Consider the following 24,845-nt stretch of genomic DNA (forward strand, 5'->3'; position numbering starts at 1 on the left):
AGGCCTTTCCAAGAGCGCGCCACCAAACACAGTCCTCCGCCTTCCTCATCCACTCGCTCCACTCCACTCGCAGTCTCCACTCCAGAACACGTCTGCCTCATCGACTTTACTAGTTAATATTACAATAAAACTTAAAGCTAGATTTATCTGCTTACTGTACAAATTATGCCCGCGTAGAATGGTGTCAAGAATACTGACAGCATTTCCGCATCGGACAGCCAGGCTGATCCTTTACGCAAAATCCGCTGAAGCTCGGCGCACACTGCGCTTGCTGGTACGCGGTATCCACTTTAGAACACGTCTACCCTTAGACCTGGCCTGCCCACTGCCATTTCAGCTTGCTAATTGGTTGAGCTATTTCGGTTACTTTGGTTCTTCTACGGTTTTCGTCATTACGGATTTTGTCCTCCAGAGAGATACATAGCCAGCTGGGCGTTGAGCGTCTATAAACTTGTGGACAAGGCCAAGTGTCACTAAAGTTGGGAGTAGCAAGTTCCCGGTCGCCTGCTATCCCCAACTTTAGTGTAATAAAGTTACTTCTTTTTCATAGCAAAAAAAAATTATAATCGGAATCGGATATCGGAAAACCATATTCAATAAACACCGTTTCGTAGCACAACCGTTTTCAAAAGTCGATTTCCCTCGACCGATGTCACGGTCACTCGCTGCTTGTCTCCATTTCTCTAATTTCTTATAATAGAAACTGTTTCTTTAAATTCATTGATAAAAAACCTCCGTGTCGGCATTCGCCGCATGCCCATAAGTCTGCGCGTGCGACGCAATGCAAGACGGGATGTTATCATGGTCGTTTTGTTTTTGTCTTGTTCCGGAGAACGCGTCTTGGTTGGTCTTCATACAAAAACATTACAACGCAGTTGGTGCGTTATTGCACGATTCCCTCCCTTTCGCTCAAACTATTTAAAGATTCTCTCGTTTCTTTGTTATTGCCGTTAAAATGAGAGTTATAAGAAATCATAAATATAATGATGATAAAATAGGTATTGTTACTTATTTTTACGAAAACGAATAAGAATGTTGCACAAACACCCTGTAACAGCAAAACTTCTGTGATCGCAAGGAAATATACAAAAAGATTCGTTATTTCAGCTGTTGAAATATCTGCCCGGAAGTTAATACACATTTATTTCGATGAATTAATCCTAGGCTCATAAAAGTTTACAACTAGATACAGCAATAATATTATACTAGTGCATATTTTACTCCAAGGCCCAGGCCGGAGGCAAGTGGGAACGTCTTAACGGCTTGTTATGACGATTCTCAACCCACGCAGACGTTTAAAAGAATGTAGTAGAGTGCTGTAATTCTGAAACACATTTTCCTATTAATCTTGGCCTAAATATTCACTGCGTTTTTCTCCATTACATCACTGCTTTGATAACTATCTTGTGTAATAAAGTTTCCGATTTATTATTAGATGTGTTTTTTTTGTTTGAAACATTTGTTTGTATATTTATATACGTTTGGGGACAGTGTCAGATCTTTCTGTATAAAATACACCGAAGAAAAATACAATTAACTAGATATCTGTTATTCACTTTCATTGTCCTCTAAGACCCGATTTAACCATACTCAGTTTGTTAATTTAACATCCTGTCAAATGGTTTAACAGGCTGTCAATGGAAATGAGTGTTCCACTATGCATCAAAAAGGCATTAACTTCAGTCTAAGAAGTCTATAATATTTTATTGTAAGTTTTGACCGAGTAGGTATTTGCCATCTGTCATACTCTATTTACCTAAGTATTTAGCTTTTTCCTTTACAAGATAACATTCTTTGATCGTCAATTACCTAATATGCATACCAAAAGAATTATTATTTCCTACATCCATGATGCACCCTACATTAATTTCCTTAATTTTAAGACATGTAAATTATGAAAGCTACCAGCCAGCCAGTCAGATCGCGAAACCCGCTGAAGCCTTGAACAGCATTGTAGCAACTTGTATTTTAAGGTGATGCCCACTTCCAATGCTAGTTTTTGTCGACTTTACTATAAAACTCGACTGCTGGGAACCACTGGATACTAACCTTCTCCTTTTGAACGCTTGTCAGAGACAAAAATAAATAACAATTAAAGCCTGTCTGTGAATGCCGTAATTAGCACGCATAAAAATTAATCAATTAATGGTCGAATTGAGAATATTTTTTTTAATTATTTTATCCGTAGACGCCTGATGGCATTGAAGGTATTGATAGGTAACCAACACTTCCAACCTTCACCTCAAAATAATGTGATTAAAATTAAGCTTTCCTACTCATTTTACAAAATTAACTTTATGTCATGGCTTCATTCGCATAATATATATACCTACTTACGAAAATGAAGACAAAGTTCAAGTTAAACGTTCAAATTCGGGAATTTTTTGGACTAACTGAACTTGAAACTACTAAGTGCTTTTGGATACCATCGGTCTAGTCGCGCCTATTCCATGATAGAATACAAGAAAATTTAATATTTTTCCTTGGTAATCTCAATATTTGTACGTGGACATACCTAATGTGCAATTCTGTAATGTTAATGTGTAACTCTGTTTCTTAGATTTTACATCTTATGTACCTTCACACGTTGTGCAAATAATTGTATTGAACTGGGCGCATAACTAGATAGATACCTACCCTTACTTTACGATTAGATAATATATACAAAAAATATCTATTTAAACAATACGATGTAAGAACTATTGTTTCATTCTTAGAGATTTTCATTAAAATGTCCCCAACTTACTTAAAATTTATAAAGAGGTTAAAAGTGAGTCATCAAGAGAAATGGTGGATTAGAAATAGAACTGTCAGTCTGAAGGGCAAACTCGTTCACAACACACAAGGTCCCTGCCACGGAGCTTCGGTTTTTTTTTTCATTTTCATACATTCCCGCTAATATTAACCACTAAATATCTGTCAAAGGCTCAAACTTTGATAATTTAAATGATGCGGCAGGGGTTTGGAATTTTATAATTTCTTGTCTGGTCTGGTGGGAGACTGCGTGACTAGTTACCACCCTACCGGCAAAGGCCTGCCGCCAAGCGATTAGCGTTCGGTATGATGCGGTGTAGAAACCAAAGGGGTATGGTTGTTATTAAAAACTGCCATACCCCTTCCATTTTAGACTGTATCATTATTTACCACCAGATAAAATTGCAGTAAAGGGCTAACTTGTAATGGCATTAAAAAAATTATATATATTCTTCTCATATCAGGGTGCGTTTGGAACCATCGTAGCTTAAGTTTTAAGGTAACGTAAGGTGACAAAACACCATTTTGTAGTTCATCGTATAAGCTTTTGTTTAGCTTTAGCTTTTCTTTGCCTCTTTTATTTTTCGAGAGACTCTATTCGGAGGAATTATTCGGATCAGTCAAATTGCAAATGGAATGAGTGTACACGTATCCGTACGTTTTGTATGACGGCCACTTCGAATCGTATTTCACGAATCACGAAAACGAACTGAATACGAATCAGTGAACGCCCTATCAGGGGTAAAAGCAGAACTTAGTTTTACTACGAGACAGCGGTAAATGTAAAGTTGTAAAATTTTTGTGTTTTGTTCCAGGAGACAGTCCAGAGCAGTGCAGGCAAGGTGAGCAGCAGTCGCCACAGCGAGCAGCTCGACATCGAGCAGTGCTGGGACGAGCGCGTCTTGAGGAAATTAGTAAGTCTCCAGCTCAGAAACCCCCTCATTTTCCCCCTTTTATAACCGCTAAGGTTCTATATACCCTTGCTCACATTTTCACCACCGTACCGCAAGACGCCGGGCGAGTTTCCACACCTATGTCTCCCTGGCGCAACGCTGTGGTCTTATTAGTGGGAGGTCCCGGGTTCATTCCCATTTCCTTATTTTTTAAGATAAAAAATAAACTAAAAAATTATATACCTACTCAATGAGTTCTAAACAATGATACCCCACATGCTATGGTAAGAAAAAAATCCGACTCCTTTTTCATGTATGGAAGCCCCTTGAAAAATAATTTAATTGAATTTCTAATTCAATATTTGGTTTTGGGTCAACGTTCTTCACCAAATACCTACTGTACTACGGTACGTATTATCAAATCTATGACGGTACTGAAGTATCCATACCTAGTTAATATTATTTAGTATGGATTAACCTTCAAAACAACCCTACCTTGACAAACGAGTCTCAATTTGCAGCCACGAGACCGTTAACCCTGTTAAGTCAGACTCACTTTCATGTGGCGTGTCGACTGTCGGCTGTCGAGTCGTTCAGTGAAAACGAGCGTCGACTCATGATGACTGTCCCGATATTCACCATGACTTATTGCTTTCCCACTCCGAGCTTGGAGACAACTTAATTCATTCTAAGCACTGACCTCTGCTTATACAAGTACGCTGGAACTGCTCAAACTCAGGCTGAGATCTATAGAGCGCACTTTGACTTTGCTCGGGTTTAAGACACCGTTAAAACGAGACAGCCTTATAAATCTGTCTCGGTTTAACTAAACCTTAAGTCTAAGCCAAGTCTAAGCAAATTCAAAGTGCGCTCTATAGATTTCAACCTCAAAATCAAACCATTTATTCAAATTGGGTACCATTGTATGCCGACTTTTTAATTTCCAATTGCTGAATTTGTTAGATAATGATGATCATCGTCATGATCAACCCATCACTGGCTCACTAGTCACTACAGAGCACGGGTCTGTTCTGAGAATGAGAAAGGTTTGGCCATAGACCATAGTCCACCACACTGACCAAGTGCAGATCGACAGACTTCGAATGGCAATGATGTAATGGTGATATTTAATTACGTAAACTTAAAACTATAGCTGCTCATGTTCCAAACTTGATATTGTGGATGGCCGACCTGTGTTTTTAAGCAACTTTATTTTCGCCATTTCGTCATGTGAGCGTACTCGGAACGGAGACATCTTTCAACACAGTGTCAAGTGTTAACACGAAGATCATTTGACACAAAATGTCAGTTTTAATTCCCGGTGCACTCGGTGGGGCGTTTCGAATAGGCACAAAAAATAACTGTAATTTTGTACGGCACACCTCTTCCAGCGTACCTAGTTGTATAAGTCCATTTCAGTGTTCTAACATTACACTGCTAGGTAGGTACATGAACAACTTTCTGCCCGGGGGCAATTTTGATAAACAATAGTCATTATTGATGTATCGACGTCAATTTGTATAATGAAGGTTATTCTCTCTACTACTTTTAAAATAGGTAGCGAATAAAGAGAGCGATGTTTTGCACAAACAGAGGTTAGGTACTTAATTTTTAAATATCAGTTTCTTTAAAAAAATGACTCATAGAACTAACTAACTAGAAAGTGTAAATATCCATAATTATGGTACCGTGACCATAACCACTAGCAGTAAACTACAGTAAACATTTGAGTGCATTTCCGTGACGTAGGCACACCGGTACCTACATACCGGTACATAGGAGATGTACACAAAGCAAGTCACTTCACTTCCGGTTTCCGGTAACTGATCATTTCCCCCTGCAGGCGCCATTGTGTTGCTGTACATTGGGACTCATAATATGGTAAAAATATTGTGGCAATATTGGTAATTATGGGTCTTGGACTGTAGTAATAAAATGATGTGTGATGTATAGCGAATTTCGAAAAAAAATCAAATCCATTTTTTTTAATTATTTTCTTTAATAATTAATTATAGCCCCATAAACTACCGCAAAAAAAATTATCACATCATTTTATTACTTCATTCCAAAGCCTATAGTGAAATCTGTAATTGAAATGAAAAAAAATGAAAGTTTATATATACCTATACAGTATACACACACAGACGCGGAGAGTATCTTTCTAATCTTGCCTGATTAATACTGGTTTTCAGGAATTATACGGTTAAAATCTTTAAAACCTGCTCGCTAAGCTTTTTCGTGGTTTGATGAAAGATGAAAGCGCACACCTATTTTACCAAACAAAAGCAAATACTTGCCTAATATTATTTACTTATAGTTTCTAAATAATGAAGTAAAAGTTAATGTAAATATAACACAACAAAATGAATGATTTCACCACCAATGTAGTCAGAACTCTCATTTCTATAAACGTATAAAAAATAAATACAGGCTTATATTATTATTATTAAATAAACATGGACATTATTACAACATTAACTACTTCTGCCGGTTGAACGTTTAACTAATATTTGTTTTAGTTTAAAAATCCATTATAAATAATAATGTAAATAGGTAGAGTCTTGCTTACAGTACGTAAGTGAAGTGTTTTATTAGTAGGTACATACACATGTTTGTATAACAATTGATTTTCTAGCGATTTTTATTTACTTAAACGTAAAGTGTTTTCTTTTATGCAAAGTGCACTTAAGTAGCTATAACCATAAACCAGGTAGTCATAAAACACAATGGGTGGCTTAAAGCTTTGTTATTCTATCTACTTAGGTATCTCTATCTACTAAAATCAAAACAATAGAAGAAAAGCTCAAAACTATCTACTCGCACGAAACGTTTCTGATACGAATCACTAAAGTCCGGAACAAGCCCTTCTGGTAACCGTGTTTCCTGCCACATGTAATTTAAGTAGACTATCTTCAAGACAAGAGTGAAAAGGCATCTACTAGGCTAGCGCGTTCCAACTTGACATCATCATTGCATCCTTTATTAAGGCATGATAGTCGTCAAGCGCAAGCCTATCGTACCGTCAGACCCATTACGTGTGGTGGACTAGTCGTCCGGCAATTCAGTCGGCGGCGACCGTTAGAATCTGTAATTTATATGGAAGTCGCCGTGTCGTGTCCGTGCGTAATAGACTCGGCAAGTTCCATACAAATTCGTCCAATCTCAACTTTGGACAATGCATCGAATCCAAGGCAAAAACAGCTGGCAAGAAACTTGGCATCCTCAACAAAGTCAAGCGGTACTTCACGCCGGAACAGCTTCTCACCCTGTACCAAGCTCAAGTTCGATCGTGCATGGAGTACTGCAGCCATTTATGGGATGGCTCTGCCAAGTACCAGCTCGAAGCATTGGATTCGGTGGATCGCCGAGCTAGAAGACTCATTGGTGACGAAGCACTGATGAAAACTAAACTCCAAAGTTTAGAACATCGGCGTAAAGTTGCCAGTCTATCGGTATTCTACAGGATATATTTCGGAGAGTGTGCACAAGAACTGTTTGACCTGGTTCCTCCTTCACCTTTCTACCATCGTACTGCCAGGCATCGTCAAGGTCTGCATCCGTACGTAGTCGAAATTCCTCGAATACGTACGAAACGATTTGCTTCCTCTTTCCTAATTCGAACCGCTAGGATATGGAACGCCCTTCCGGCGTCAGTTTTCCCTTCCACCTATAATATGGGTACCTTCAAGTCAAGAGTGAATAGGTAACTTCTAGGCAAGCGCGCTCCATCTTAGGCTGCATCATCACTTGCTAGCAGGTCTGATTGCAGCCAAGCGCTAGTCTATATAATTAAAAAAAAAAAAAAATCACAGATTCTACCAGTCGTGAGTCTCCGTCGACTGAGTTGCCGGGCGACTAGTCAACTGTAGGTAATGGGTCTAAGGCATCGCCGAGATCTGCACCCGTACATAGTCGAAATTCCACGGACATACATAGGTACCTACGAAGCAATTTGCTTCCTCGTTTCTAATTCGAACCGCTAGGTTAAGAAACGCCCTTCCGGCATCAGTTTTCACTGCACTTTTAATATGGGTACCTTCAAGTCAATAGGCATCTTCTATGCAAGCGCGCACCATCTCAGGATACATCATCACTTGTCAGCAAGTTTAATTGCAGCCAAGTCTATGAATTGAATACCTAAAAAAAATCTGCAATAAAAAAACGTGATATTTACCTACACATGACCATAGGTAATCATACAAATATAAACACGGAAGTTTGTATGGATGGATGTTTGTTACTCTTTCACGCAAAAACTACAGGACGGATTTGGCTGGGAATATAGGCTACTTTTAATCCCGGAAAATCAATGAATTCCCACGAGATTTTTAAAACCTATATCTACGGAAAGGAAATCGCGGGCATCAGCTAGTAATTAATAGCATAAATTGAATGAATTCTAGTTGGACGAGTGCAGCGACTACGAGCAGCGGCGACGTCTGCGCGCGCGCCTCCGCACACTCATGGCTGAACAAGAAGGTACACCCCAGTTACATTGCTGACATTTCAATATTTTACATCGATACCACTCCGTCAATAGTCAATACTATTTTAATACTTTGATGTGCTTCGTCTTCACCTTTCATACACATACACACACACACACACACACACACACACATACACATACACATACACCCACTTCAGGGTTCCTGACACAAATTATGAAACGACCTATTTTTTAACAATGCAACGATAAAATTTTCTATATATGTAAACGTAAAAAGTAGGCGGTTATTGCAGTTCGCATGAAATTTTTCGCTTAGATATTATATAGACGCACTTTTGAAAGAATCTATTCAATAGAAATTGTATCTTAAATTACATATATCTACCTAGTTACTTATGTATACCTATCTCTACGTATTACACGAACGATATTTCTTTGAGTCCGCGAAAAATTAAAAAATATATACGCAGCTGTATTTATTTGTTTGAAGCGTTTACACAGCACAAGAGATCTTAATTTGGGGGTCAAGAATATTGCTGGGCTGTATTCTATAGTATATACCTACCATTTTTGATATCTTCCTTCCTTAGTGAATTAAAGCTACCGTTGTTATTAGTCTTCATATTTTTTACAGCTTTTTTGTGCTGCATGATTTAAAATAGTCTAGTGTATTTAGAAGTGTTCATGAAATCAAGGTCCAGAGTTTTAAATGTATGCGTGCACTGTCCTCAGCATGCGCGAGCGCAGTGACCGCGGCGCTGGAGGCGGCCGGCGAGCCCGTCGAGGCAGAGGAGCAAGCGGCCGAACGCGGTGAGTCCCTCCTCCTCCCGCTGCTGCAGGGCCTGCTGCAGGGCGGCGGGCAGCGCCTGCTGGCCGGCCTCGGCGCCGCCTCGCACGACGTCGTCGCCGACGTGCGGCGCTCGCTGCAGCGGCTGCGCCTCGCCCTCGCGCCCCCCAACGACCACCCCCAAGCGCGCGCGCTCCTAGCCCTTGCCGACCGGCTAGAGGACGCCCTCGATGCCGCGGACAGACTGGACGGCTGCAAGCGCAAGCCGAAACGACGCAGCCGCACCTCCCGCCACACCGTCGGCGTCACCCGCGAGGAACTAGAGGAAGCGCGGCGCATGGTAGACCGAGGCCAGCTGCTACCGGAGTCCACTAAACCCATAACCCCATGCACCTCCTCGACGGAATCCAACCCGAGCACCGAGGAACCGTCCACCCCTGAACGCAAGCAAAGTATCGACGATCAGGTCAGTTATCACACGCCTGTCGAGGCGCGACACAAATCTGCCCCCATGCCGCATAACGTCACTTACGACGCACCGAAAATACACAGAGATGCTTGCGTCGTAGAAAGACGAGCACCTGCGCCTCGCAAACCTGAGTTTTTCAGACATTCAATAGCAGACGCAGCGCTCGACCATACTAAAAGTGCTGCCGAACGCTGGCGCTCGGACACAAAAAACAGCATCGCAGCTATCGCTAATAAGTTTGATTCTAAAGTACAGAAGGAACCTCCTCCCCCTATCAGACGAGCCCCGGTCAGCCGACCGGCCCTCGTGCAACAGAAACCCGAAGAGGAACCGAAGCGCACCTCGTATTACAGACCCCCACCGCCGGGGTACAACTTCGCAGCCCCACAGGCCGCAGCCGATGATCTATCGAAACCTTTAAGTCGATTTAACAACAACAAGCGCAGTCGCATGAAACGTGCGAACACCATAGACATCGGCCGGCCGCTCGGCGGGTACAGGTTCGACGACGACACGGACGAAGAAAACAACGTCCAGCGCGCTCCGCAGGTGCCCCCGTTTCAGCCGCAAACTGATAACGACAGGAAATTTTTGGCGTTCATGCAGAAAAATGAGGATAATATAGCACGAAATCCAGCCGTCAAGCAAGCCAATTGGAGTAGTAGGTTCGGTAATATTAAAAATAACTTTGAAAATCGCGAGAGACAGGAAAACGGAAGATCTTTGAGCGCTTCATCGGCTAAACGGTTTTGGAAAAACGCTAACGAGAGTTCACAGACATCTGCACCACGGCCACGGAAATTCTTAGCGGACATCACTCCCGAAATCGTTAAACCTCCGTGGGTATCGCAACGCAGAGACTCCCTGCGCAGCCACGCCGCGGCGCCAGCGCAGCCGCCGCCTCCGCCCGTCCATCCGCCTATCTTGCAGACACCGATTTCACCGGTCAAACAAATAGTTAAACCGTTTATTGCAAAGCCTATACCGGTAAATCAATTTTCTCACGCACCTATGTCCGCATTTAAGCCACTCAAGAAGATCACGTCCCCCACGACGGCACCCCCGAACATTTGGAGTCCGCCTTCTTGCAGCATTCCAGTGTCTCCATCGACCGACTACCCGCTCGTTATAAACGCACTCAGCCCCACTTCGCACGCGCCCTCGCACTCGACGCCCGAAGTCGATAGGACTGTCGGATTCACTAAGTACGATTATAATAATAAGGTAGAGTCGCAAACGGCTCCGCCGCCCAAAACGTACGGATACCAGCAGCCCCCACCCCCGACTCACGTACGTCCGCAGACGAACTATCCGATCAAACCGATCCCGAGCCAGAACAACCTAGCAGCGCCGGAGCTCGTGAAAAAACTCGGCGAAACAAAAACTCTCCCCAGCCCGGAACGATTCCCACCCAAAGTGGACGCGCAGCAGCTCCAAATAGAATTCTACGAGAGGCAAATCAGGGAAAAGTCCCGCAGCAATTCGGTGAACGACGGCCGAGAAGTTCCCGTCCACAAGCCTCCCCCTCCCCCCAACTACACCATCGTGGACTACACGCCGCAGAACGGCACCTCCACCTTCGTACCCCTCCAACAGACTCCCGATATAGAGAAGGCGAAGGCGCACAAGGTGGACTACTTGCCGGACGTCGTGATGAACGAGAGTAACAACTACGAATACATCCCCTCGCCGACGAAGCGCGTGGCGCCCGCGAGCCCCTCGAAGCCGAAGGTCCCCCCCGAGCTGCAGAACGGGGTGCACGAGGCGGGCGCGACGACGGAGCACGGGCGCGTGGTGACGCGCGTGATGCGCGGGCCGGTGCGCGGCGCCGCCACCATCACGGCGGGCGTGCGCACGCGCGGCGCCGCCGACAGCCTGCGCGGCGCGCTCGACAAGGTGGCCCCCCGACGCAACCAGGTACGGCCGGCCCCGCCCCCCGCCCGCCCCGGCCCGTCTCCCCCGCACGCCGCCTCGCCGCCCCGCTCCCCGGCCGCGCTCCGCAGCCCCGCGCTCGCCGCGTCCCGCGAGTCCGTGTTCTCCGGCGACTCGCTCGGCAGCCGCGGCTCCAGCCCCGGCGCGGCGCTGGCGCGCTCCGGCTCCTGGCACAGGATGGGCGAATTCGGCCCGACGGCGGGCTCGCCGCGCAGGGTGGTGGCGCGCACCAAGTCCATGCACCTGCTGGCCGTGCCGAAGCTGTTCGAGGGCGGGATCGCGCGCGAGGAGCTGCCGGAGAAGAAGCGCACGGTGGAGGCGTACTTCGCGGGGCAGGCGGCGCCGCGGCGGCCGCTGCGCGCGCAGGCGCAGTTCGCGCTGGGCCGCAGCCGCACCATGCCGTCGGTGTCGGAGCTGCAGTTCCTGGACGAGAGCAACGCCGACGACGCGTTCGAGGACCTGGTGTCGGCGCTCGCGTAGCCAACATTCCACTAGTTAGAGGCGGACGAGCGAGACGCGCGTGAGTCGTGTGTGTGTGGGCTGCCTGCTTGTGTCGCGTCGCATGTCCCTCCGCACCCCGCGGCCATCCTCACGTCGATGTACATACATATCAGTAACATACGTTTCATTTCACCGAGTCCCGTAACAGTGTTATTTTGACTAATAGCTTTAAGTATCCTCTGTATTGTCTTGCTGTTGTTTTGCAAGTGTTCCCTGTGAGCTATGAGCGCCATCGCCACTGGACTGGCTCGTTATAGCGTGTTCTCTCGTTTGCAGAGGAAGAGGAAGTGACGACTGTAACATCGAGCGTGAGGAGGAACTCCACCGAGAAAACCGTTAGCAGTAGCACCACCATCAAAAATTCTAAAGGTGATATTCGAATAATTCCCTATCAGTCAAATCATACAGCTGAAAATGTAGAATAGTTCTAATGCACTAGATTAGAGAACTTAGGTATAGAGACAGATACCTATTCTTGACCATGATTGACAGATAACCTTTGCAGTAACCGCCTACTTTTTACGACTTTCGTGACTCGTAATACGGCCATTAAAATACTTAACATTAATTATCGGTTTGGTTGTTCCACAGTAATTGAGAGCATGACCAGGCCGGCGCCGAAACAAGTGTCGCCGTTCGCCAAATTCCGTCAGCTCGAAAAACAAAACTCTACTAACTCTCCCAAGTAAGTAAACTGTCACAAACCTCCGCCACATATTACTCAAACATAATGTCTCAAACACCGTAGCATAAACGATAAATACTACCCCAGATTCTTTAGTGTATCTTTTCAAGTTATCACGGCCAAAATTAATGATCAATCCTATCTATAGTCTGTGGATAGGTTTCTTAGCACAACGTGATAAACATTGTATGGTCTTTTTTAAACAGTTAAAAACGTCGCTTAGTAACTTATCCAGAAAGAACACGATGTCGCACTAATTGTGCTTGGTTTGCAGATTGACGAACGCAGTGTGACGAAATTAACTTGAAATCTTACAATAAGAGTTCTGGTCCAAAATATAATTATACACAACATTATAATAATAATTATTAAGTACTATCTTCAATAACATCGAAGACTCGCTACGGTTTACCGCTGATGGATTGTTCCACAATATTTTGTAAAAAAAAATAACAACCAACACTCTTTGTCTCATAATTAAAAAAAACTTGCGGTAACCCGCAGTGCGTAACACAAGATCATAATATTAGTTACTTACTTCTTGTAATTTCTTAAAGACTTCGTAGTTATATAATATACCCAATATTTGCTTGATAGTATATTATATTTAATGCAGCGTATTTATTTTGACAGCCATTACTGGATACGATAAGTACCTACCTATTACATAAAAATTAAATATTATAATTTCACAGTAAATGGTATTCATGTAACATGTATATTTATAGTCATAGCTGCTTCTTTAAAGTTCTAGAAGCATCATAGCATCGCTTTCCTAAGCACTTACGGAGCAGAGTACATAATATATACCCACTTAAAAAACACTTTTTTAGAAAACCGTTGCCTTTTGAAATTAAACTCGAGAAAAATATAAGTTTCAGTATCCAATAAACTTACAGTTTTGCGAATTTTTTTTTTATTAAAACAACGATCCTAGAACTTATTCAAATTCCTGAAAAGCCGGCAACGCATTGGCAGTTCATACTGCAAATGTTCATGGGTTCATCACTTAACATCAGGTGACTCGCCTGCTCATTTGCTCGCTATTTATACATAAAAAGGATCTTACCAATAAGCAAATGTAGATTCACTAGTGGGATTAAATTACTAGAAAAAGGCTCCGTGCGTTCTTAGCAATCATACCAAAAGCATTTTAGAATACTTTACATCCACACAAAGTTTAGCCAGATTGACAGTCGCTTACAGACAAACAATCAAGGCACGCGTCATTAATACAAATGTACATAACTTGCCTTACCATAAGCCATAACTTGCACAACGCGTGAAGGCACACCATTGCGAGTGGCTGAGTGCGCACCAACCTACTTACGCGTAGAAAAGTTTAAGAAACATTACAGTAGGACCTTAGTCTACTTTCTACATAAAATCGACACGACCGCGAGTGTTTTGAGTGTGGCAACGTCTTTAATGCCTTTACCAATGCGTGTTTCTTAAAACTTTTCATTTGACAGCTGTCAAGATTAGTTTGGAATTTTACAGGAATTTTCCATACAACTGAGTGGTATTTCTGCTTTCGTGCTGTCATTATTTGTATGACGGATTGTACCTATGCTCTATGAGGATGACCATCCAATTATTAAATAAACCAAGCTAGTTAAAATAGTTAACCAGTTTCATTAAATCACAAATATCTAATAAATGGCGCAGCCGGTAGGATATTTTATCACAGTAAAAGTATTTAGTCTATCTTAGTTTTCAGGTAACAAGCTATCGATTTCTGGTAAAATAACCATCAGCTCAGAGATTTAGATAAGAAACGGTTAGAAACAATTTCACATTTTTATTACATTAACGTAGTGCCATAATACTCCTTTGCCGAACATGTAGAGAGTAAGGACATATAACAAGACGTTGTCACAACAAATGTTCGCGGAGCGGTGTTTGCGCGAATCCGCGACGTCGGCGCAGTGAAGTGGAAAGGATTAACCTGAGACCCGGTTGTAGCTCGCCCAAGACCCCGAAGAGCCCGGGCTCTCCATCGCAGCCTTACTTCAAGTTCACGGACCCCGCGCTGCAAGCCAGCGCAGTCACTATTAAAGAGCGCTTGCTGCAGTGGTGTCGCGACAAGACCCGGGATTACGAGGTACACTCACGATCCGCCCCCCAACCCTTGACACCCCACTGCGATTCACAAAACACCTTGTAATTATTATAAAGCAAACCTTTAAGAGGGGGTAATTCGTAGTGCACTCCACTCAAAAGTGTCTGGCTCTCATTTGAATATCAGCCAATCAAATTCAATGAAAACAGATACGTTCCAGCAAGTAATATCTATCTCTGTGGTTTCTAGATATCGGTTAAAATATGCAGTTTCAAAGTTACACGGTCTCAAGGATTTATATACAAGTCTTTAAACCCGTGCAATTTCAAAACTATATAGTTATTTTTACGAAAATCTCACAAATTGTGTCCACAAAATCACATCGAGTTTGATTGGTTAATATTCAAATGAGAACCAAACTTCGTTTGTATGGAGCGTGTGACGGATAGACCACCGTTAAACAAATTCCTTTGTGATACGCTCTAAAAGCCTGGGTATTAATATGGTGGCAAGCAATGTGGGAGGTAGATATCAGGTAAAGTCGGGGCAGTAAGTAACGATTCGCACTAAACCAAGGGTAACTATGGAGGAACTGACATTGAGTAATCATCTGTAACTATGGATAACTTGGGGTACTTTTTTGGGATGTGTATAAAATTTTAATCCTATCCTCGGCGCTCATGACGGCTTTTGGGTTACGGTTTTGGGATAAAATCAAAGCGTATCACCAAAGAAAAATTTATGGATGATAAAAATAATATACGTATTGGGGATGTTTTGTTGCGGACTGGATAAGCAGATGCACAAATCTTTCTACAAAAAAAGCCGAACTAATTAGCAGAAATGTTTCACAAACCAGATCATCGATTTCGCTGTATTTTAATGATTTAAAAATGATCTGAAACTACAATTTATATGGAACACAATCAGATAACTTTGTCTACTCTTTCAGGAGTTTGATTAGATACTCCAACGCACTAATAACCACATTCACCCTCAAAATGAATAAATATCTACATGTTAGATTCGTTGTACTTACCTAGATGTTTCATAACTAAACAATACAAAGCTATGCATTGGCATATGCAAATAAACGCATATAAATAATAGTTAAATAAATAAATAAAAGTTTAATATTAAACTACTGCATTGCTCTACAATTCTGTGGTCTGGTTCCTATAACTTGTTATCCTTGCAATGACATCACGGGTATCTCTATAATAAGTGAGAGGCAAAGGGAAATGTGCATCTGCCGCCAGGGGGTCTGCGGATGTACCAGACTGACGCGTTGACGTTGTCGACACTGTAGCATGCGGACCGCGCACGAAAACTGCGTACACACCGCGCCAACGCGGGCCAACGGGCCAACGAAACCGACGTTGGTCCATCACCAACCATTGGATGGCCAACGCTAAGCCCTGCGTTGGCGTTTGTTGTGTACGCATCGTAACACGACGCCACGTCACCTTGCACTTATACACTTCACGCTTATTTGACGCTTTATACCCCGCTACACCCTGTATATATGCTCAACGGTATACCACATACACTCAAGTATATGTTATTTACTTTGTTACATGACCAAATTGTATTACTTTGGTTTATAGCCTTTCTGCGCGTGTGTCAATTTTTGAGATAAAACTGGTCAGTGAAGATGGCGCTAACCTTTCACTTTTCCATAACACTGCCACTTTTCGCCAATTTCAGTGACGAGTTATCTCACTCAAATCTTACACGCGACGCTCTATTACCAAACTTTAAAGCAATTATAACAATGCCTTCAATCGTTTGACAACCTTCTACTCGAGGACAACTCACAATTTTAGCCGAGAGTAGAAAAAGGTCATCCAATAAGAAAGACTACGTTTGTTGCGTTAGCGTTTGGCAATAAAAGGTCTGATATGTTTTCTAACTAAACTAAAATGTATTATTATTGTCAAATATAAGCTCACTATAATACGTGATCTTGAATATTTTTTCTAAAGATTGAAGTGATTTTAAAAACTAACGATTTGACGTGCTTAAGGATTACTGTATAATTTTGGAGTCATATGAAAGGTAACAGAAAAGCAAAATTGCCATGATTAACATTTTGTTATTTGGGTTTATTATGTTTTGTGTACATTTGCATGATTTGTGTGTTTTCATGTTTCCATTTCAAAGGCAACGTAAGCCAAGAATTTTCAGGCAGATGCAATATATTTGTTGAAATATGGTTTGCAAATATACAATTATAGGTTTGGATAGAAACTTAGACTATAAGATTCTTAGAGCATAAAAACGCTTAGATAAGGAAAAGCTTGGTTACCTAATCTTTGTAAAATATTTGATGCTTAGATTAGACCATACATCATCTAATTAACTAAAAGTGGTTACTAAAAATCAGATCTAACAGACCACAAAAATATACTGACAGATCAAAATCTATTCAACTCTATACAAGACAGTCAATCTCAAAAATCACTCTATCTCCTGTCTGTGCTACAAAATTCAAAAACAGGAATAGGTACTAAAACCAAAGCCATGATAATAATCATCCAAACCAGAGTTATTGAATCATTCAACCTCATATTGTGCCATCATAATAAGGTTGAATTATTGGAATAGAAGTGATTTAAACGAACGTAACTCGGTTAATTTGTGAGATGGATAATGGATATCCAACTTGGATGTTCTTGTTACTATTTTGATTTCGATTTTTTGTGTTATACAGAGAATCGAGCAGAGGTCAAAGGTCTGTTTGAAATACTCTCTTTTGCCTATCAAGTTGTTAGATCTTCAGATGTAGCTGCTCATTTAGGTCCCATTTGGTTTCTTATCACTTTGGAAAGATATTATATTATCGTCACGCCAGAATATATTGCAACACAATGCAGCACGTTACATGTGACGTTACTTTGTCTGTATCGTATATAAGATCTTATACATCTAGTCACCTAGCTGTTGGGGAGTTTTGCGTTTTCCATTGCTTCGAGAGAACTTAAAAGACGAAATATCGATTTGTTGGCATGTTCGTGGATGATGGTTTCCCATATTTTCGAAAGAATATAGGCCGCTTGGGTTTTAATGGCACATCTGGCAGGTTTCCGTCGTTTCTGGACCCTGTTTGATCGGGATTATTACGCCACACCGTCAAACAGGAATGATGGATATTCTATCGTTTCTGGAGTATTATTTGCAGAGTTAGCTAGGTGGGTACGCCACATCTGTAAATGGAAATGTGGGAGTGTCGTCGTTTCTGGAGCATGCGTTTACATGGAGATGTCGGGGTTTTCGTCGTTTCTGGAACATGTATTTTGAGCTGCGCTGTTGTGTTGGCAGAATGTGAAGCTGGAGAACTTCTCGACGAGCTGGGCGGACGGGCTGGCGTTCTGCGCGTTGCTGCACCACTTCCTGCCGGACGCGTTCGACTACACGACGCTCTCGCCGGACAAGCGCCGACACAACTTCACGCTCGCCTTCAAAATTGCCGAGTAAGTTCACTGCTATGTAATTTAACCTTTTCATCGATCACCAGTTACTGCTACATCGACAATGCTTATAAAGACTTCATGAAGATAAGCATGAGTTCAAGAGGTCAAGAGTCTCTTTGGATCACCGAGCTTAGGATGTATCGCCAAAATCACATACAGTCCTCTCTCTCTAAATCACCAATTTCAGGTTTTGCAATGTAAATCGATGGTTTGCCCAGCTTCTCATATAAACTGAAATTACCAAAAAAGTATACCTAAATCTCTAATTCGACGCATAAAGTTATTTGATGAAAAAAGGAGGTTATTAGTCAATGTATAACATGCTCGGCACTATTTATAGAAAAACCAACAGATTAGATCCTGACCAGGTATATTGTCCTTTCCAGTGAGAAGGCGGGCATCTACCCACTGCTGGACGTGGACGACATGGTGGCGATGCGCAAGCCGGACTGGAAGTGCGTGTTCACGTACGTGCAGTCCATCTACCGCCGCTTCAAGGACGAGCGCTGAATGTCGCTCTATCGCCCCGCAGTGGAACGGGAACATGCTACTTTTTACCCCTCTATTACCAAACTTTGATTGAATCACACCTTGTCGACCTTGGTGGTGACTTGCGAACCAACCTACAGAAGCATGTACGAGTAAAAGTTGGTTGTAGTTTTCTTGGACTTAGAAATTATGGCTACTATTGGTGGGAAAAACGAATGATGACCCACATAACAATTATAGCAATGATAACAAAACAACACAATCAACAATAGTTTGGTAATAAGGAGGCAATTTATGCATCCTACTGCAACATTAGAATCTTGTTATCTTTAGAAATTTTTCTTGTCCTGGGTGAGAGTAAGATAGGTATGTATAAAATGTCAAAAACTTTGCCAAAAATGATTTGTATTTCTAAAGTAAATTAATATAACAAGGTTTTAAAGTTTCCTTTGTAAAGTTTTTGTTAGTTTAGTATCCCGTGTCTCGATACTACTACTTAGTAGAATAGCAATCTAGAGTAGCAAAGTAGCATTTTCCCGTTTAGTAATGTTTAGTAGCTAGAGCGTTAAGATAGTCGAACGTTTAGGTCACAAATATGTATTGTGGAAGATTAATGAGTCCAAAGAGTGTATGTGACATAGACTAAACGAAAAATAGAGGGACCTCTCACAAATGTTTTCATAAAAATGACCCTGATTCCCTATGACAAGGGCATTGTAGTCATATTGTAACAAAATGCGAAATGTAAAAGAGTGTGTTACAAAATATCATATGTTATTGGAAATTCTAGTCCAGTTTTAACATAATAATATAATACACACGCAGTGACCAGATGTGCCACGCGCTTTGCGTCGCACAAGTTACGCGTGGCAACTGGCAGTATAGTGTTTTACTTGCCCGTTACTTGGTTCCGTCTATTTATCGTTTGGTGTGTGTGTTGTTATTGTTTGTGTTATGTTGTCAGATGTTTATCAAGTTCGCCCAACTCGCCGTTTCTCCGCGCAGTCTCGTATACACTCCTCCTATTTATTTTTAATCTCAAGATGTATGTGATTTTTTATATCTAGCCCGTAAGATTTACTAACAATAACTTTTGCCGTAAACTAAGAAATTTATAGACATGACCGTGCCTTAATTAAAAAAAAATGATAGTCACGTAATTAAGTTGGACAGTACCTGTAAACTTTAGGTATCTGTGCCCTTTTCCTAATTAAACATTTCTATAAATACGTCTTTCTTATGGAAGTTAAGTCTATAGTTTTCTCTGTCTACGGTTTATATTTCGAATGATATAAGTATTTTGTATTTGTAGGTCATAGCCGTTAATTTGGTATTATATTCGCTATAAATATGTTTAAACACGACGCACTGTAAGCTTCGAAGCGAGAATCTTCTTCACTTATTCATCTATATAAGCAAGATGCATCCTCAAATCGCTCTGTGCAGATCCCTAGTCTATGGCATTAAATTCGTAACTACCCGCGAAAAAGAATTTGAAAGGTCAAACTTGACACCTCTTCATACAATAACTGTCAAGTTTGACTTTGAAGTTATTATTTGAATGTCATAGCGATTCAACTACGAATTACTTCTCTAACAATATTCTATTACAATGTTGACGTACTAGTTTTATTTAATTGCTTGAAATAATAATTGTCTCTATTACCTACTGAAATAATTTTATATAATTGACTATAATAATTTAAAAACATAATTTATATTGATAATAATAATATAATTATAATGAAATAAAATATTATGATTAACAATTTTTAATCGGTGTTTTATTTCCAGTTTTAAGAAACATAAATAAAAGTGGTTAGTTAGCAAAATGATGGAACAGTAATGTGTCGCGTAAATACAACTGCAAAAAGTATTATTATGAAGGCACATGTAGATATGACTAGATATACAAACATTTGCGACATTTTTGAATCTTATTTGTTGCTATATTAATTTAATTTTTCAAAACCTGCATAAAAGCCAAAATTTCACTCAGGATATAGAACCAAGGCAGTCAATAAGAAGAGAGTATAAAACTGGAAAAATTCTATAGGTGGGTGGTTTTATTGGGTTTTTGTTAAGGTTCCGATAAGGTATAAGGAAGTGCAACCATAAAAGGGTCAGCAATGTTAGTAGCCCGGTCCGCCGTGGCGTCAGGGGAGTCCCCGACCACGGTGGCTATGGACGCCGTGCTTTGCGTGGGCGTCGTGTCTCCGAGGGCCACGTGCACGTGCAGCGTGCTATCGCGCCACGCACGCCACGACATCTGGTGCTCTTGGATCTTGAGGAGCATCCAAGTGGTTAGCAAGCCGTTGAGAGCGCCTGGAAAAGTTTAGGTATCATAAGCGGTTGAAGTATTGCCGCGGTATTTCTTTTAAAAGTACCTAGGTACATAAAGAGAGTCGTCAATGTTCGTCAAATTCAACATAATTTTTGTCAAAATCGAAATTCATTTATTTATGCTGCGTCTGTGACTCTACTGCCGATTCGGAATGCAGATTCTACTGACAAGGGCCGACAAGGAACAGCAATTATAACTACACCATCTTGTGCGCAACTGAAAGCTCAGACGGTTGCTTCTATTTTCTGGGTCACGTTTGCTAACTACCTACCTAGTACCTACAGTCAATGAAATCTCTCTATGACGTAATGATTTATTTAAAGAATTGCAAGTAGTCCACGCATAACTTGCCAGGAACATCCAGAATTACCTCCTGATGACTTCTGGAATCTAAAGAGATCACAATTCTTCGAATAGGTGTTAATCTTAAAAGAGTTTTGATCCTAACTACTTATTAATTTTGTTGCTACCAGTGCCAACTAAAATCCCACGCTATGGTACAGTCAGAAAATGGCAACTTATATATATGATGCTCACCAATAATACCAATGAGTAGCGATGAGAACAGGTTAGCAGCCAACGCGACGCCTCCTCCCCGCCTAGCCCCCGCCTGCAAGACCGCGTCGCACGCGTGCAGCGCGCGCGCCGTGCCCAGCACCGACGCGGCTCCCAGCGCCGCGCCCCTCCACGCGTCGGCAGCCAGCGCGCGCCCCCGCCCCGAGCGCGCCCACTCCAGCAGCGACCGCGCCCACGACCACCTGAGTGCATCAGCGCCGCATATACATTCGACTAAACTTGGCTGCTGGGGTCCCGAGTTGCAAGAATGACGATCACCGGAAAGCGCAAAGCGCAGCGTTGGAAGACCCGAGTCATTAGGTGGACAGACAACATAAAACGAGTTGCAGGGAACCACTGGATTCAGGCGCTGCAAGGTGGCGTGTGGATACCTATATCCAGCTGCAGTGGACGTCTGTCGGTTGAAAATGACACGATCTAGATTATTGGAGATAGACCACTCCGAGAAAATGGGATCTTGGATCCCATTATTATTGGACCTGGATGCAGAGTTTTCGAGTTTTATGGCTAGGATATTTCATCGAACCATCGCGTAACCAATTTGTAATAAACTATTTTAAGTAGTATTTTAAGACCTTTTCTAATACCGCAGAAGCACTATGCTTAGCTCTCCCAAAGCACAGATAGACATCTCCCATTTCAAGAAATTTAGACCCGTTAGAAACTGTCTGAACTCTATGATGATAGACGATATAAGTAAAGTAAATTGTGAGCCAAATATCGCCTTAAATATAACTTTATTCGTAATTTAAGTGGGTATATTTTAGTAGGTACTGTTATTCACATACTTGTGACTGCGGCTGACGACGTAGTGATGGCGACAGAGCTCGCAGTAGGAAGTGGCGGCCTGCAGCAGCCAGCGCTCCAGGCATGAGCGGTGCACCGCCGCGATGGTGCCGCGGCAGGAGCACGGGCGCACCAGCCGCTCCGCCGACTCGCCGCCGAAGCAGATGCGGCAGATGTTGTCCGAGCGCTGGCTGCCGGTCACGCTGGGTGCGTCCTTGGCGCCTGAAGCCTGACCATTCAGCCTCTTTACAGCAGCAGCCAACGCTCAGCGAAGGCGATTCACCTCAACGATGGTGCCGCGGTACGGCACAGGCGAACCAGCCACAAACTTGGCGGATACACTCGTTGTGTCTTGATAAGTGTATTATTATTATCAGACCGTGATATATATGCCATATGTGAATATATATATGCCTGAAAACCAGCGCTGCAATTGACTGACGGCCGCATTTAGCTGAGGCAGCGTCCCGTTGAGCCAGCTAGACTTAAGAAAGGATACCTGGGTCTCGAGGAACCAAGGAGCATATAAACTTTGGTCGTCTCCTTAACTCCCCGGGGACTGTATATATAGCACTCTATCTATTATTATTATTTTTGTTGTCTTGGCTGGAAAGGGTATTTATTTATTTAACCGTCCTAACATCAGAAGTGGGATTTTACTAGGTTGTCATTTTACTAAAGGCGACACTGCAAACCTGTTTCTTAAGCAGCAGAGCACAAACAGAGCCCAGTATGGACACGGAGCGGCGGGTCGGTGGCAGCAGGGAAGAGGCAGGCGAGGAGAATGTCAGGGAATCTGCCACGCGCTCGCGAATCAAACGCTGCTCCTCGCTTTCCGTCAGGTTTACTGCGAGTTGCAACAGATATCTTTATTGGCCTGCCTTATAAAAAACAGTATTTTCTGAGGCTATTCACAAAATAAATACTTAAATAATAATAAATTCAGCAACTTCTAAAAAGAGGAAATTTGTTAATTGGGCATGTAGTATTTTACAAACTAAATGTTAGTTTTTAACATGCAGATATAATTTATTATTTCAAGGCTAATCACTAAACTAAAAAAATTAAGATTTACAGAAGAAAATTTACCTGGTGATCCTATTTCCGGAGAACGACAGCTAATGTCGGTCTGTTGAGCTGTGGAGCGCAAATCCTTGTCGCGATGAACGGTGGTATTAGCAACATGTGCGCTAGGCTGGAAAATAACAGCAAATAGGGAAAGGAAAACATGAAAGTCGACACTAATAGATATGGAAAACGCTCGGTAAGATCTGTGAGGCCTTTTACTCACCTATACTACAATAAATCTAATTTCTATTGTTTCGTTGAAGTCACTCACCGAGCGATGGTGAGAGCTATGGAGTGTCTCTACGAGATCAAATCGCGAATGAGGAGAACCGTAGGAGAATCAGAGTAACCGACATAGTTCAGCGGATTGCAAACATGAAGTAGCAATGGGCAGGGCACATAGTTTGAAAAACCAATATCCGTTGGGGTTTCTATTTACTTTAGATAATAATGAAGGATGAAAAGCTAAGGCGCAATGAAGCTTACGGGCATGTGAAGTGACGAGCAACTCGACGCAGACATGCTTACAGTCAGCCTGCTCTCCGAACTCCTCGTACCCCAGAATATGAGCAGCGTCTGACCTTCCGCTACATTACACTCCTGGACAAGTTTATACAGTTCATTCTTATTTTTTAACGTGATTAATATAAAATTATTAAATTATCTGATGAAGGTAGTTTGATAAAATCGATATTTGGCTCATTCGATGTCATACAATCTGTTGCTAGGAGGCCAACAAGATTGACTTGCATTAATACGGGTGTTTTGGCATTAGTTTGTTTAGATTAAAACTCTTGGATAATCTCTACGCATTGAACCTGTGTTTTTGCGTAGGTTTTTGGGAAGACATTCCAATAATTCGATAAAAATATTTAAATAATACCTGCTTTTCTGAGTGACGCCAATACTAGCATTACTGTCTTAAACTCCCATCAACTTGTAGACAGTCTAGTTCCTACAAGTTTTGCGCTTATGTGACTAGGAGGAGTTACCTACCTATAGCTGTTGAAGCCCAAATCTGATTGTCTCGTGTAAGAATGCACTATGTGCCCTATCTCCCTAGGACACCAGCGGAGTCGCAACCAGGTCGCGCTACCAACAAAATGTATAATACACCTATATAGGGAGGGGGTCCAATGTCTGTTCGGTTGCGCAACTAAGCGTACACCCACCCTGGTTGCACTACCATATAGCGCTCTAGACAGGTTAATAACTTAACTAAATGTTTTTACAATAAAGTTAGGTATCCAATTTTAAATTCTCTTGGTAAATTACCCGTATTAAATTATAAAAGCTGCAAGTTCTATGGAATCTAAAATTAATTCTTTGCAAGGTTTGTTGGATATTTGGTCTGTAAAAAACCGGCGCAAGAATTGCTCGTCTCAAGTCTTGAACTCTATCGCTTGGAAATGTTGGGATCTCATTAGCGTTTACTAGATAGTTCAGGTTTGCTAAGCTATGCATTGCACCACTTATACCGGTCCGGAAACATTTTAATTTTTTTATCAAAACAAGAAAATTTACCCGATATTTTCACACATATTTTTCAAAATTATTGAATGACAACCGTCAAAAA

General features: G+C 42.1%; 2 protein-coding genes across 17 annotated transcripts in view; one reads left to right on the forward strand and one right to left on the reverse strand.

The window, feature by feature from the left end:
* Positions 1-19,627, forward strand: part of LOC123872836 (microtubule-associated protein futsch) — a 119,621-nt gene extending 99,994 nt beyond the window's left edge. For 10 of the 15 annotated variants that reach the window (XM_045917395.1, XM_045917398.1, XM_045917400.1 and 7 more), the window contains 5 exons: positions 3,570-3,668; positions 8,051-8,126; positions 8,830-11,805; positions 12,063-12,155; positions 12,378-12,465. In XM_045917395.1, the coding sequence (XP_045773351.1) occupies positions 3,570-3,668; positions 8,051-8,126; positions 8,830-11,765 (3,111 nt within the window). In that variant the 3' untranslated portion in view covers positions 11,766-11,805; positions 12,063-12,155; positions 12,378-12,465. Of the gene's footprint in view, positions 1-3,569; positions 3,669-8,050; positions 8,127-8,829; positions 11,806-12,062; positions 12,156-12,377; positions 12,472-13,104; positions 13,815-14,436; positions 14,576-17,854; positions 18,007-18,392 lie in introns of those variants that run through there. The other 5 variants (XM_045917405.1, XM_045917410.1, XM_045917407.1 and 2 more) reach the window with 4 other exon arrangements.
* A 68-nt stretch (positions 19,628-19,695) lies between these two features.
* On the reverse strand, positions 19,696-24,843 carry LOC123872850. 2 transcript variants are annotated; one of them, XM_045917433.1, is made up of 7 exons: positions 24,545-24,843; positions 23,756-23,869; positions 23,291-23,396; positions 22,897-23,048; positions 22,204-22,430; positions 21,377-21,597; positions 19,696-20,820 (listed from the first exon to the last, which is right to left on the reverse strand). In XM_045917433.1, the coding sequence occupies exons 1-7, from the start codon at positions 24,731-24,733 to the stop codon at positions 20,576-20,578; spliced, it is 1,254 nt and encodes a 417-aa protein (XP_045773389.1). In that variant the 5' UTR covers positions 24,734-24,843; the 3' UTR covers positions 19,696-20,575. The 2 variants fall into 2 exon arrangements, with proteins under 2 accessions (XP_045773389.1, XP_045773390.1); XM_045917434.1 differs by lacking the exon at positions 23,756-23,869.
* Between the last annotated feature and the right edge of the window lie 2 nt (positions 24,844-24,845).

This window comes from Maniola jurtina, chromosome 15, assembly GCF_905333055.1.
Source record: "Maniola jurtina chromosome 15, ilManJurt1.1, whole genome shotgun sequence".
NCBI lineage: Eukaryota > Metazoa > Arthropoda > Insecta > Lepidoptera > Nymphalidae > Maniola > Maniola jurtina.